The sequence below is a fragment of the Diadema antillarum genome, unplaced genomic scaffold (assembly GCF_040938485.1).
Source record: "Diadema antillarum isolate AM-2024a unplaced genomic scaffold, OU_Dant_1.0 seq00000035_RagTag, whole genome shotgun sequence".
NCBI lineage: Eukaryota > Metazoa > Echinodermata > Echinoidea > Diadematoida > Diadematidae > Diadema > Diadema antillarum.
In genome coordinates this window covers 1,761,460-1,776,777 of record NW_027271149.1, presented here as the reverse complement: position 1 = coordinate 1,776,777, position 15,318 = coordinate 1,761,460, and the positions used below count along the sequence as shown (strand labels likewise).

Genomic DNA, 15,318 nt, shown 5'->3' with positions numbered 1-15,318 from the left:
GTGAAAGACAGAAAGTTGCATGAGGTAAATACGAAGACAGACTATTAGGCGAGGAGATCAGTACCTGAAAAGATTACTGTCATAAGGAAGAGAGTGGAGACAGGACCAAAAGAAAATCTAAGAGGAAAACGAAAGAGGAGGAGGAGAAAGCAGGGGAGTATACAAATGGAAATAGGAGAAGAGTGGGAGTAGCGTGTGGAGTAATAGTACACTGCAAAAACATCGGTGTTAGATTTAACACCACGCGTGTTAAATCTAACACCGATCAAATGTCAATAGAGGACCACACCCACTGGTGTAGAAAGTATGTTGTGATGGTTTTGTAAAGTGTTCACCTGGCACTTCGTGGCGTTAATTTGACACTGCAGCTGGTGATATTTTTGACACTGCGCTGGTGTTAATTCAACAATGACACCGCATGCATGGTGTTGATGTGATATTGCTAGTGTTAATGTCAATGGTATAACACCCGTCCAGTTTCAATAGGAGACCACACCAACTGGTGTTACTGTAGTTTTCAAAAATCAAGTACTTTATCGGAAAATTCTTGATCGTCTTGTTGAAGTTCGAAATCAACAAAAAGTGCAGCAACTAATTTAAAAAAAAAAACATCAATTCTATATTTTTAAATGACACCCGGAGGTGTTAATCTAACACTATAAATGAGCATCGAAAATTTAACACCAGCTCGGTGTTTCATATTTAACACCGGACTTTTTGCATTGTAGAAATAGTGGCAGTGGCAGTGGCAGTGGCAGAAGCAGTAGTAGCAGTAGGAGGTAGCATAAACATAAAGCAGCAGTGGTTGGTAGTATAGAAGCAGCAGCAGAAGTTATAATACAGGTTGCATCGGTAGAATAGGTCTCAGAAATATATGAAATACTTGTTATATTGGATCAGAAAGTACGTGGCAATTACAACATTCACCGAGTTGAGAAATTGAATTGCTGGTGACACCATGTCGAGAAATTGCGCATAAACTACAGTTCATGCACTGCAGTTATTTATACGGGTGGGGGTTCCAAGAATTTGGAAAGATTTTTGCATTGAAACTACGCCGCAACATTTATTTGTACAAAAATTCATCTTCATCGGGACATCAAAATGGAAGACGGAGTTGGTTTTATCGTGATAATCAGGTATACCATTTCACAATAGATACATCTGTCAAATCCGGCTATAAACATGAATATAACCCGAGAGGGACGTCAATCCAGCATGGGGCCAACCAGCGGGATATGCCAGACGTTATCGTGGGCTTCATCAGTAAACGAACTTTCTCAGATGACCGTTGAACTCTTGGTCTCCAATTGCAACGATAGCAATTATATAGGCAAACGTTTTGTGAGCGACAGAATTTTAAAGGCATTATTTACCATCAATTGCAGATGAAGCAAAACCCCGAGCATATTGGTGTTTCAAAATAGTTCTAAAATGTTAGTTAGGGATAGAAATACCGATGTAAAAATTTGAACCAGTATAATCAATATTAAGTATTGTTAAATACAGAAGGCCCTATACAAAATGTAAACAATAGTTATAGTAAAAATGTTTACAGACTAAACCATTTACAGTTATGGTTTCATGACAAAAATAGTGATATCTCCTTATATTTTAAGCTACAATGTTCTATTGCAAAATTTTGATATGGTGGGATGTTTTGTGATTTTTCTGACCTACTCATATGCATGAAATGTGTTATCTTGAACATTCTTTAAATCACTGCTCCCAAAGGTAAAAACGACCTTCAAGGTCTCCTATATTTCGCGCATCTATACACATATCCATGTACCATTACGTGCAGCGTTCGCTTATTTTAAAGTGGATACGAATACTGATCATTTCGAAATGAGACAAATTGCACCCCGGCAGTGAACTTTCCAGTCGGATTAGAAAATACAAATTTGTCGTGTTGTCGTGAAAAAGGGATACACAAACATAAAAAAGACAACATAGCAGAGCATTTGACTCATGGCGTGAATAAGCGAATTGTAACGGAAATAAAAGAACAAGGCCAACCCCCCCCCCCCCGATTTTTGCATTTCTACGTACAATCCAACAAAGTCGTGAAAAAAACACACACACACGCACGCACACACACACACACAAAGGTAGCATTTCAGAGAATTTGACTCATGGCGTAAATAAGTGAATTTTAACGGAAATAAAAGAAAAAGGCTAATCCCCCTCCCCCTTTGCGTTTCTACGTTCAATCCAACAAAGTCGTGAGGAAAAAACAAAACACACACACACACACACACACACACACACACACACACACAAAGATAACATTTGACTTATGGCAAGAATAGTGAAGGTTAACAGAAACAAAAGCAAGACAACAAAACAACGAACCCCTAACTTCCCGTTTCTATGCACAATCCACCAACAAAGTTGTGAAAAAGGACATACAAAAAGGCTACATGTTATCAGAGCATTTGATTCATGGCAAGAATAAGTGGAGGTTAACAGAGAAAAAAAAACAGGACAAAAAAACCCGAACTTCCCGCTTTTATGTAAGATCCAACAACAAAGTCACCACCTATGGCAAGAATAAGTGAAGGTTAACAGAAATAAAAAACAAGACAAAAACATACGAACTTCCCGTTTCTATGTACAATCCAACAACAAAATCACCGAGACCCAAACCAGTAAGTTTTGAAGCTCCTTCTACCTTTATTTCTCTTCTCGACATTCTGCTCAGTCACTTTGTCATCAATTCAGCTCCATGGCCATCTACAAAACAATCACTATCCTACTTTCTACATATATTCAGATGAAAGACATTCACTTTGCATTGCCGTACAAGTACCGAATTTGAATACAGCGTGTAAGATCTATTGTAAAAGCATATTTATTATCACCATTGCGTACGGTTGTACGGAGTTAAAAGAAATGCATAAAATTATAGTACATGAGGTCATTTGACAATACACTCATAAAGAGAAAGGGGAATACAAATGTACCATTTCTTCAAAGTTTCACTTTTTTACCCTTGAAAAGTGTTCTCATGTAAGACAGACAAGAATTCTGCTCACTTCTCCTTGTGTAATTTTGTATGTATCCATTCATTTATAACTGCCGAGGGTGTGATGGGGGATATAGAGTAACTGCGATCATACGTACAAAGTAATAAAAAATAAACAAACTGAATACAATATATTCAACGAACTACCACCGTGTTTAAATCGCAACTGCACGTATCGGACGGTAGCCATTATTTCACATCAATATAAAAACAGATTCCCAACAGTACGCGATGGTTTACACTGCCTATATGCCATTCATGTACATGGTACATTTGTATTCCTTTTTTTCTCAGTTTTTTTTTCAATCTTGTGTAGTCTCACCAATAATTCGTAAGAGTACTGAAATCGCGAAACAAAGACTGATTAAACTGTGGATGTGACTATTAATCAAACAGAAAAAAAAAACACCAAGATTATCGTCCTAAATGTAGCTTTATATTCCACTGAAACCAAAATTGTTTAGAAAGATTCCAAGTAATGTAACTGTCTGCCGGGATCTTGACTAGCGCTACTGTTAAACAATAGCCATTGTACACCAAGTATGTTATACTGGTAGTTTCTAGCACAACCACATGATTCAAAATATGCTACATTTGACTTTTTTATGATAAAGTCGACACAGACATGATAAAATATGAAACAGCAAACTGCAAAGTGTCCATAAATGTTTCATCTCTTTATCCTGATATTTCACGTTACAAACACATAAGGAATGAAACCGAAGGAATTTGAGGTTTGTTTGTTTGCTCGTTCGTTTGTTTGAAATTGTGAACATCAGATATGCGTAACAAATTGCGTAATAAATAAATGTAATGTAATGTAATAAATAAATGTTTCAACAAATTCGGCCGGAGGTGAACAGGTAATATGTGCAACTTTATTTTGCATGGGCAAAGAAGAAGTAATGTACATATAGCATTGCACATCTACCATTACTGTGATTTCCCGCAAATATGTTTGTTCGATATTTCTAAAATTGAATTTGGTTCTAGCCATGACGCATTGATCTGCAGGGTTTATTTTTACTAACAGATGTAGGCGGGGATTTTTTTTTTTCGGAATGTGAGACAGAGTATAGTAACTGAAATAATGATAAACCATAAAAGAACTTGCAGATGAAGTTGTGTATTGCTTTTTCATAACTCACAACTTCCTCCGCAGTTCCTTGGTAAAATCCATTACGAACTATTATGTATACATCTGCGCAGGAGAACGTACCTCCACTAGATAATAATATACTTATATACACATATTCTTCTTAGTACAGAAATGAGGTATATATACAATACATTAAACAATAATAAAGACTGTCTTTACAACAGTTACAACTATGATTCTAACATCATGACGAAAAGGAAAGGCATTTGTATTTTTAACCAGACATGCGACATCTATAGTAACGTCTGAAATAAATCAGTGCTTGCTGACAGATAATCAATAAAATTGATACTTTCAAAAGTGAGGCAAAAACATAAACATTAAGGTAAACATTATATCTTACTCCTGTATGTACACAATACTAGCTTAGCAGGTAAGATTTATATCTATTAAAGGACAAGTTTGCCTTCATAAACATAAGGATTGAGAGAATGCAGTAATATTAGTAGAACCAGGGAGGTCGGTAGAACACATTAGTGAAAGTTTGAGGAAAATTGGACAATCGATGCAAAAGTTATGAATTTTTTAAATTTTTGCGTTGGAACCGCTGGATGAGGAGACTACTATGGCTCATGATGTCATATGAGTACAACAGCATAAAAAAAATATAAAGAAAATTCAACATATTTTCACTTTTTTTCGCATAATAAAATAGCACTTGACTTGCCTCTTTCTAAAGGCAATGGGAATAATATTACCCATAACATATGTCAGTGACGAGTCAAGGGAATGTGTACTTTTTTCAAAAGATGAAATTTTGTGAAATTCTCTTTATATTTTCCTTATATTGTTGTACGCATGTGACATCATACACTGCAGTAGTCTTCTCATCCAGCGGTGACTGCACAAAAAACTTCAAAAATTCATAACTTTTGAACGGATTGTCCGATTTTCCTCAAACTTTCAATGATGTGTTCTACAAATATTGCTACATTCTCCCAATCTTTATGTTAATGAAGGTGAACTTGTCCTTTACAAACATTAACTTCAAGGTATAATTTAGAGATCTCATCATTTCGCTACAACCTCCGATTGCCCAATGAGCTTAAAACAAGGATCTAAAATGTATAACCTGGTTGCACATAGGCACTTTCGATACGTACGACAGATAAAAAATTTTGCATTTTTATATCAAGATCATCAAACACATCCTGTCTACGTGTACAGCTATATTTCACCCAAAGAGACTCAACTGTACAATTCCTTATTCAAAGTAACAAAACATAAACTATAACTTAATTTAGTGAACTAGACACATACAATTATCAAATACAAAGAAATATACCAGCCAATCTATCATATATACACATGTATCAAACACAAAATGAAAGTGTTCTTAAGACATGAATTACAAAGTTGTACATTAACATTGTCTAAAATAGTTAGAAAATACTTGCACAAGTTACACTTACCTAGCCTACTTACTTATCAGCTGTACACTTAGAAAAAAAAAACCTACTAAAAGATGTTTTACAATCGGATAAAAGGGACATTTTGAATACACAATCAGTACGTAATGATACATTAAACTTATTCATTACTACAGCCATAAAAATCTAATAACAGAGCATACATCAAAAAATCTTGACAATCTCCACTGCGCGTCAATATAAACATATACAAAGTACTAAAGCAGCTGTTTGACATGATTGTCGCACAAAACATAAATTCATCTAAAAGAAAATAGGAGACAAAGTGAAATTTTGTGCTGAATCAATTTTCCATATTTCTTTAGATGATCGCGTTATTACATCACATAAGCAGGACCTTCTAGAGATCATATGCCTCCATTGCCTTCTCATCTGATTATCTACTATTGTAAACCCGTGATAGGAATCTGATATTTTCTTGAAAATTGCATCAGAATGAAGAACATAAGAATACATACGAAACATCAAGGTGTATGAGATAGATTATCAATAGTTTAAATTGCAAATACCAAAATATGCACAACAATAAATACAACAAAGTAAAAGTCATTTCTACCTCTCTCTCTCTCTCTCTCTCTCTCTGCCCCTCATATTCTTTTTCCCCTTTCCTCTTCTCTTAATTACATGGACATAATATACAACTTCAAAAGTTATAAATAAAGACAAATGAATTGCTCGGCTGTTCAATATACATTAGAAATGCTGCACGGTCTGCAATTTTTGAAGAGAGGAATGCTAGGATTCATACTAACAGAAACATGAACAGAAAATTCAATAATAGTGGAATGAGGGAATGTTTTAAGAAAAAAAAAACATGAAAAAACTTAGACTGCCAAGGAATGTGATATGAATACTGGAAGGAAAACAAAACACAACGCGATAGCGATACTCACTTTCCAAGGAAATTCAATTACTACAGGAGACGTAGCGTGAACGAGCATGTCAAACATTGCACTTTCACTTGAACAAGACGAACAGAAATCTCCCGATACATGACACTACGCAAGACCAAATTCCTCGGTTAGCGATCCTTGTAACAGTACAATGCTTTTAGGTCAGAATTATATACTGTTTATTTGCTTTTTGACTGGCCGCTCTATCAACAAAATTACATAACAAACATTTTCAATACTTAACACAAAGCGAATAAGACATGTGTACTAAGGAGTCTATGCCTTCCTTGAGGCTGAATGAATGTTCATGCACTGCAGTTAGTTTAATATACGGGTGGGAGTTCCAGGAATTTGGAAAAATTTTTGCATTGAAACTACGCCAAAACATTTATTTGTACAAAAATCCATCTTCATCGGGACATCAAAATGGAAGACGGAGTTGGTTTTATCGTTATAATCAGGTATACCATTTCAGAATAGATACATCTGTCAAATCCGGCTATAAACATGAATATAACCCGAGAGGGACGTCAATCCAGCATGGGGCCAACCAGCGGGATATGCCCGACGTTATCGTGGGCTTCATCAGTAAACGAACTTTTTCAGATGGCCGTTGAACCCTTGGTCTCCAATTGCGACGATAGCAATATATAGGCAAATGTTTTATGAGCGACAGAATTTTAAAGTCTCCTATATTTTGCGCACCTGCATATACCATAATGTTTATTGGAAACGTGCGGAATTTGCTTACTTTGAAATGGATACAAAAATTGGTCATTTCAAAGGTGAGCACGGCACGCAACATCTAACTCAGTTTTATTTTGATCGCGTGACATTCGAAATGATACAAATTGCACCCCGGCAGTGAACTTACCCGTTGGATTAGAAAATACAAATTTGTCGTGCTGTCCTCAAAAAACGGACACACAAACATGACAAAAAGACAACATAGCAGAGCATTTGACCCGTGGCGTGAATAAGCGAATTGTAACGGAAATAAAAGAACAAGGCCACCCCCCCCCCCCCGATTTTTGCATTTCTACGTACAATCCTACAAAGTCGTGAAAAAAAAAGACACACACACACACGCACACACACACAAAGGTAGCATTTCAGAGAATTTGACTCATGGCATGAATAAGTGAATTTTAACGGAAATAAAAGAAAAAGGCCAACCCCCCCCCCCCCTTAACAGAAACAAAAGCAAATCAACAAAACAACGAACCCCGAACTTCCCGTTTCTATGCACAATCCAACAACAAAGTTGTGAAAAAGGACATACAAAAAGGCTACATATTATCAGAGCATTTGATTCATGGCAAAAATAAGTGGAGGTTAACAGAGAAAGAAAAAAAAAAACAGGACTAAAAAACCCGAACTTCCCGCTTTTATGTAAAATCCAAGTCGACCAATAACAAAGTCACCACTAATGGCAAGAATAAGTGAAGGTTAACAGAAATAAAAACAAGACAAAAACATACGAACTTCCCGTTTCTATGTACAATCCAACAGCAAAATCACCGAGACTCAAACAAATAAGTTTTGAAGCTCCTTCTACCTTTATTTCTCTTTTCGACCTCTGCTCAAAGTCACTTTGTCATCAATTCAGCTCCATGGCCAGCTACAGACCAATCACTATCCTACTTTCTACATATTCAGATGAAAGACATTCACTTTGCATTGCCGTACAAGTACCGAATTTGAATACAGCGTGTAAGATCTATTGTAAAAGCATATTTATCATCACCATTGCGTACGGTTGTACAGAGTTAAAAGAAATGCATAAAATTATAGTACATGTATTCATTTGACAATACACTCATAAAGAGAAAGGAAAGAGGAATACAAATGTACCATTTCTTCAAAGTTTCACTTTTTTACCCTTGAAAAGTGTTCTCATGTAAGACAGACAAGAATGCTCACTTCTCCGTGTGTAATTTTGTATGTATCCATTCATTTATAACTGCACGAGGGTGTGATGGGGGATATAGAGTAACTGCGATCATACGTACAAAGTAATGAAAAATAAACAAACTGAATACATTCAACGAACTACCACCGTGTTTAAATCGCAACTACACGTATGGGACGGTAGCCATTATTTCACATTAATATAAAAAAGATTCCCCACAGTACGCGATGGTTTACACTGCCTATATGCCATTCATGTACATGGTACATTTGTATTCCTTTTTTTTCTCAGTTTTTTTTTTCGATCTTGTGTCGACTCACCAATAATTCGTAAGAGTAATGAAATCGGGAAACAAAGACAGATTAACTGTGGACAGGACTATTAATCAAACAGAAAAAAACACACCAAGATTATAGTCCTAAATGTAGCTTTATATTCCACTGAAACCAGAATTGTTTAGGAAGATTCCAAGTACTGTAACTGTCTGCCGGGATCTTGACTAGCGCTACTGTTAAACAACAATAGCCATTGTACACCAAGTACTGGTAGCTTCTAGCACAACCACATGATTCAAAGCATGCTAAATTCGACTTTTTTTTATGATAAAGTCGACACAAACATGATAAAATATGAAACTGCAAACTCATTAAAGTGTCCATAAATGTTTCATCTCTTTATCCTGATATTTCACGTTACAAACACAAAAGGAACGAAACCGAAAGGAATTTGCAGTTTGTTTGTTTGCTCATGTTTGTTTGAAATTGTGAACATTAAATGCGCATAATAAATTAATGTTTCAACAAATTCGGCCAGAGGAGAACAGGTAACCAGTACAACTATATATTGCGTGGGCAAAGTAGAAGTAATGTAGCATTGCACATTTACCATTGTCGTGATTTCCCGCAAATATGTTTGTTCGATATTTCTACAATTGAATTTGGTTCTAGCCATTGATCTGCAGGCTTTATTTCTACTAACAGATGTAGTTTTCTTTTTTGTTTTTGGAATGTGAGACAGAGTATGGTAACTGAAATAATGATAATAAACCATAAAAGAACTTGCAGATGAAGTACCTCCACTAAATATATACTTATATACACATATTCTTAGTACAGATGTGAGGTATATATACAATACATTAAACAATAATGAAGACTGTCTTTACAACAGTTACAACAATGACTCTAACATCATGATGAAAAGGAAAGACATTTGTATTTTTAACCAGACATGCGACATCTACTGTAACGCCTGAAATAAATCAGTGCTTGCTGAGAGATAATCAATAAAATTGATACTTTCAAAAGTGAGGCATAAACATAAACAGAAATAAAAAACATTATATCTCACTCCTGTACATACACAATACTAGCTTAGCAGGTCAGATTTATATCTATTGAACACGTGAACTTCTAGGTACACCTTAGAGATCTCATAATTTCGCTACAACCTCAGATTGCCCAATGAGCTAAGATAAGGATATAAAATGTATAACCTGGTTGCACATAGGCACTTTCTTTACGTACGACACATCAAAAAAGTTGCATTTTTACATCAAGATCATCCAACACAGCCTGTCTATGTGTACAGCTATATTTCACCCGCAGAGACTCAACGGTACAATTCCTTATCCGAAGTAACAAAACATAAACTGTTATTTCATTCAGTGACCCAGACACATATAATCATGAAACACAAAGAAATATACCAGCCAATCTATTATATGCACATGTAGCATACACGAAATGAAAGTGTTTTAAGACATGAGTTACCCAACTGTACATAATGTATATTGTCTAAGATAGTTAGAAAATACTTGCACAAATTACAATTACCTAGCCTACTTACTTATGAGCTGTACACTTTAAAAAAAAAAAAACTACTAAAAGATGTTTTACAATCAGATGAAAAGGACATTTTGAAAACACAATCAGTACGTAATGATACATCAAACTTGTTCTTTTCTAAAGCCATAAAAATCTAACAACAGAGCATACATCAAAAAATCCTGACAATCTCCACTGTGCGTCAATATCAACATCTACAAAGTACTACAACAGCAGTTCAACATGACTGTCACACAACACATAAATTCATCAGAAATGAAATAGGAGATGAGGTAAAATTCTGCACTGAATCAATTTTCCATATTTCTTAATATGATCACAATATTTCATCAAAAGAGCAGGACCTTCTAAAGATCATGTGCCTCCGTTGCCTTCTCATGTGATTATTTACAATTGTAAACCCGTGATAGGAATCTGATATTTTCTTGAAAATTGCATCGGAATGAAGAACATAAGAATACATACGAAAGATCAAGGTGTATGAGATAGATCATCCATAGTTACAGAAATTGCAAATACCAGTATATGTAAAACAATGAATACAACAAAGTAAATTTTTTTTTCTCTCTCTCTCTAACTCCCTCTATTTCTATTTCTCTCTCTCTCTCTCTCTCTCTCTCTGCCCCTCTTATTCCTTTTCAACTTTCTGCTTCTCTTTAATCATATGTACATGATATACAACTTTAAAAGTTTTAAACAAAGACAAATGCATTGCTCTGCTGTTCAAAATACACTGGAAATGGATCCTATCAGTGGGGTCAAAGGTCAGATTCCGGGAGGCTCTCAAGTGAAACCCTTGTTTACCAAAGACATACAATCCCTCCTCCCACCCTCCCAAGGGTGCGCTATTGAGAAGCGATCCTTGTTAATCTGTCACTTATTTTAAGTGGCATACTTCAAAGCCAGCATTAAAAAGTCTCAATCGCGTAGGAGTGCAAACAATTGCATTTACATTCAAATCTGATCTGACCGTGTAATCACGGGGGATTGCTTCTTTCACGGCCAGTGCCTCTTCAGTGTTTTCAATGGGTCCAAGGTTAAAGTATATCCAGTGAGGCCATCATTAACTCATGAAAGATGGGACATCGCACCAGAGTTTGCCCAGAAACTTTCACCTATGGCATCACATGTCATACCTCGCTGCAGACAAGATTGGACAAACATTGTTTTTGTCTTGCTTTTCTCTGCTGAAACAAGATCCACGCAGATATGCATACTGCCCCAAATTGCTTACACAAACATGTTTTAATTGCATAACGGTATCTCAACAACAACAGGAACAACTAAAAGCCAAATACTTGACATAAATGGATGGTCATAACTCAAACAAATTTGCAAATTTCTAAAATGGTGACTTCATGGGGGGATACATGTATGGATTGATAGGAATACAAGGACATATCAAATATCACATTAGTCTCCCTGATACTGATGTAAACAACTGTATCAATTTTCCAGAAAATATAAAACAATTTCAGTGTCTCATTAATCTCCCTCTCTCTCTTAAAAAAAAAAAAAAAATCAAACAAACAAACAAACAAACAAAAATGCCCTGGATATATGAAGAGTCCTAATTTCATGGAACAGTCTTAAAAAACTGTGGGTTGATATGGGTTCATCACAGACTGTGCCTTGGTCTACATGATGCATGCTACACATTGCTACCATACCTCTGCTGGTGATGGTCCCATCACATACAGAACTGGCAGTGGTCTTCAAATCATGATGGATTCAATTGAGTCAGTTTGTTCCTCCAACAAGAGCCAGAAGAATCTTCTTGTAGTCACCTGATGTATCATCCTGAGAAAAAACAAACAAACAAACAAACAAACAAAGAGGGTGACGTTGTACTACTTAGTCGGATTGGTCAAACTTTACAATGAGTCAGAACTCTGAACAAAGCATCTACCGGGTATATATTTTGCTACCTGCAAACAGAAAAGAAACAATATCTGAATTACTCAGTCAAGTGCTTTGCTTTGTTAATGTTGTCTGTGAAAAACACAACCATAAAACAAATCTTGGGCATGAGAAGACACATGCCATGCATAATATTTTGCTTAGAAATCTATAGCATTTATGAATTTCACCAGGAATCTAAAATGGAAGCATAGTTCATAGTGCTCTTTTAAAGGGATATGTCTTAAAAGATGTTTTCATGCAAACACTGTTGCTCCTAGCATTTGTTAAACTGCCAGGAACTTTCAGGCTCTGAAAATGATAAAGTCTTAATGTCAAGTAAAACTGTCCTGATGGAATTCCTCCAAAGGCAAATTGTACTGCTGGTTTACATGCCATAGAGAAACAAGGGTCTTACAACAAGTCCCAAACATACAGTTTTTTGTTGGGGCAGGAAAGGCACCCAAATACTCACAGCAATCATCTGGCCTAGCGGCTGAGAGTAGGCTGCCTGGAATTCTCCACCAATGTTCTGCATGTCCACTTCACAGCGGGAGATCACGATGCGTTTGAGTGTGTCGTCATCTGTTCCTGCTCCCTGGAGGGGAATAATCCGAAAAAATGGATCGCAAATCATCAATACTGCTCTTGAAGGAGAAGTTACTTTCAAGAATCAAGACATATTTGTGGCAATTTTATGGCTGATTAAGTAAATGATCAAGTTCTACCACAATGGAATGACGTCACATATTTTCTTGTTTCAAAATGCATAGTTAGGGATCCTCCCCCTCCCCTGAGATGGCATGTCATTAGAGTCTTGTGCCTCATTTTGATTTGTAAACAATGCTCACAAAAGATGTGATTTTCCTGAAATGCACAAACAAAAACATGTAATTTATTACTTCATATAATTCAAGGAGAAAATGAGAAAGTAAGCTTTAGTGACATTTGTGCACAAAGTAAATGGGGCATAAAACACAAGCAACAGAACAATACCATGATCATTATTGGTAGCAATTTGAACATGTCCATGGAACTCCTATTCTAACTATCCATATTCATATGGATGATTGCCTACCACTTGCAGTTCATTTCAACTGCTGCTTTCTGCCACTACTTTCATTCATAGTGTGCTACATACAATATTCTATGCATGATATCCACTCATTCTTTTTTCTCTCAACATCAGTACAGCTCTTGAAGTCAAATCCCACGTTAAAGTTTACAAGATTTGATCAACTCCACATCACAACACACAAAGGTGCACATTATCTCAGAAACAATTACAGAATGAATAAGCAAACAATGTACCGATTGTTGAGAGTATGACAATCACATGAGACAAATGAATGATTTAAATGCATACCTTCATGGTCTTGTACAGCTTATCAGCAAAGTACTTGTGTTTGTTACGGACGCATCGCACTGTACAGAGGAAGAAAGAGATGAAGACATGAAAAAAAGGCGGTCACCTCTCTGATAGTGGGTGCTTGAGGATAAAACAAGGAAAAGTAGAAATTACGCGGTGCGTAATATATGTCCCTGCCGGAAGTAGCATTTAGTAGCAAAATGTACAACATAGGTAAAAAGATGAAGGTCAAAGGTCAAAGAAGTCAAAGGTCAAAATTCTATGTAGAAGTTTTGAAGCCCTCACCTAGCGCCATCACATAAAGCAAACGGAATCGAAATCGGGTTAGAAATGGCGAAGGAGTAGCATTTTGTAGCCAATGTACAATATAGGTAAAAAAATCAAGGTCAAAGGTCAAAGAAGTCAAAGGTCAAAATTCTGTGTAGAAGTTTTGAAGCCCTCACCTAGTGCCATCACTTAAAGCAAACGGAATTGAAATCGGGTTACAAATGGCAAAGGAGTAGCATTTTGTAGCAAAATGTACAATATAGGTCAAAAATCAAGGTCAAAGGTCAAAGAAGTCAAAGGTCAAAATTCTGTGTACAAGTTTGGAAGCCCTCACCTAGTGCCATCACATAAAGCAAACGGAATCAAAATCGGGTCAGAAATGGCGAAGGAGTAGCATTTTGTAGGCAATGTACAATATAGGTCAAAAATCAAGGTCAAAGGTCAAAGAAGTCAAAGGTCAAAATTCTGTGTAGAAGTTTTGAAGCCCTCACCTAGTGCCATCACTTAAAGCAAACGGAATTGAAATCGGGTTACAAATGGCAAAGGAGTAGCATTTTGTAGCAAAATGTACAATATAGGTCAAAAATCAAGGTCAAAGGTCAAAGAAGTCAAAGGTCAAAATTCTGTGTAGCAGTTTTGAAGCCCTCACCTAGTGCCATCACTTAAAGCAAACGGAATCAAAATCGGGTTAGAAATGGCGAAGGAGTAGCATTTTGAAGCAAAATGTACAATATAGGTCAAAGGTCAAGGTCAAAGGTCACAAGTGAAATTCTGCATACAAGTTTCAAAGCTCCCATGTAGTGCTATCATATAAAGCAAACAGAATCAAAATCGGGTTAGAAATGGCGAAGGAGTAGCATTTTGAACATTTTGATCACACACGGACGCACACACGGACGGACACACACACATACGGAGCCCGTTTCATAGTCCCCTGCTCGAACTCGTTCGGCGGGGACAATGAGCAATACAGGCAACACCTGTTACAACAAAGTCTTCGGGATCAGCATTTTTCTTTTGTTATAAGGAAATTTCACTATAGCCGAACAAATCAATACAGCATATAGAGATCCTTAAGTTTATAATTTTGGGACCTGACTTTTCACTTTGTTGGAGCAAAATTTCATTGTAGCATGTTTGTTAGAATGAGACCGCCCTGCACACTGGCTTTCTGCATCTCAGAATCTATGCAATGTGCCATTATTTGACAGATATTTTCAAGCAACCTCATGACAAAGGCAAGAATCATGGCATGTCTTTTCTGTCGAAGATGAAAACAACTCCTTTTAATCACAAGAATCCAGCCATTACACCAAAATGACACCCCCACGTGCATCTTACAGTGTGAGCAGCATCCTGTGTTTATGCGAAAAATTGTGACTGGCCACAATATCTACTTGACAAAGTCACCTCACGTCACTTTGCAGACTTTGGTACTTCTCTAGACTTTGTAGGTATATGTCTTCACTGATGTACAATTTGTCAAATGTTATTTCCAGATCCTGCCATAGAAA

At 36.4% G+C, this 15,318-nt stretch overlaps 1 protein-coding gene across 1 annotated transcript in view; it reads right to left on the bottom strand.

The window, feature by feature from the left end:
• Window positions 1-11,338: 11,338 nt before the first annotated feature.
• The window catches only part of LOC139725343 (uncharacterized), a 29,398-nt gene continuing 25,418 nt past the window's right edge, over window positions 11,339-15,318 (bottom strand). Inside the window, exons 21-23 of the mRNA XM_071636431.1 lie at window positions 13,535-13,593; window positions 12,644-12,766; window positions 11,339-12,069 (exon numbers count right to left, since the gene is read on the bottom strand). Coding sequence (XP_071492532.1) covers window positions 12,010-12,069; window positions 12,644-12,766; window positions 13,535-13,593 — 242 coding nt within the window. The 3' untranslated portion in view covers window positions 11,339-12,009. The remainder of the gene's footprint in view (window positions 12,070-12,643; window positions 12,767-13,534; window positions 13,594-15,318) is intronic.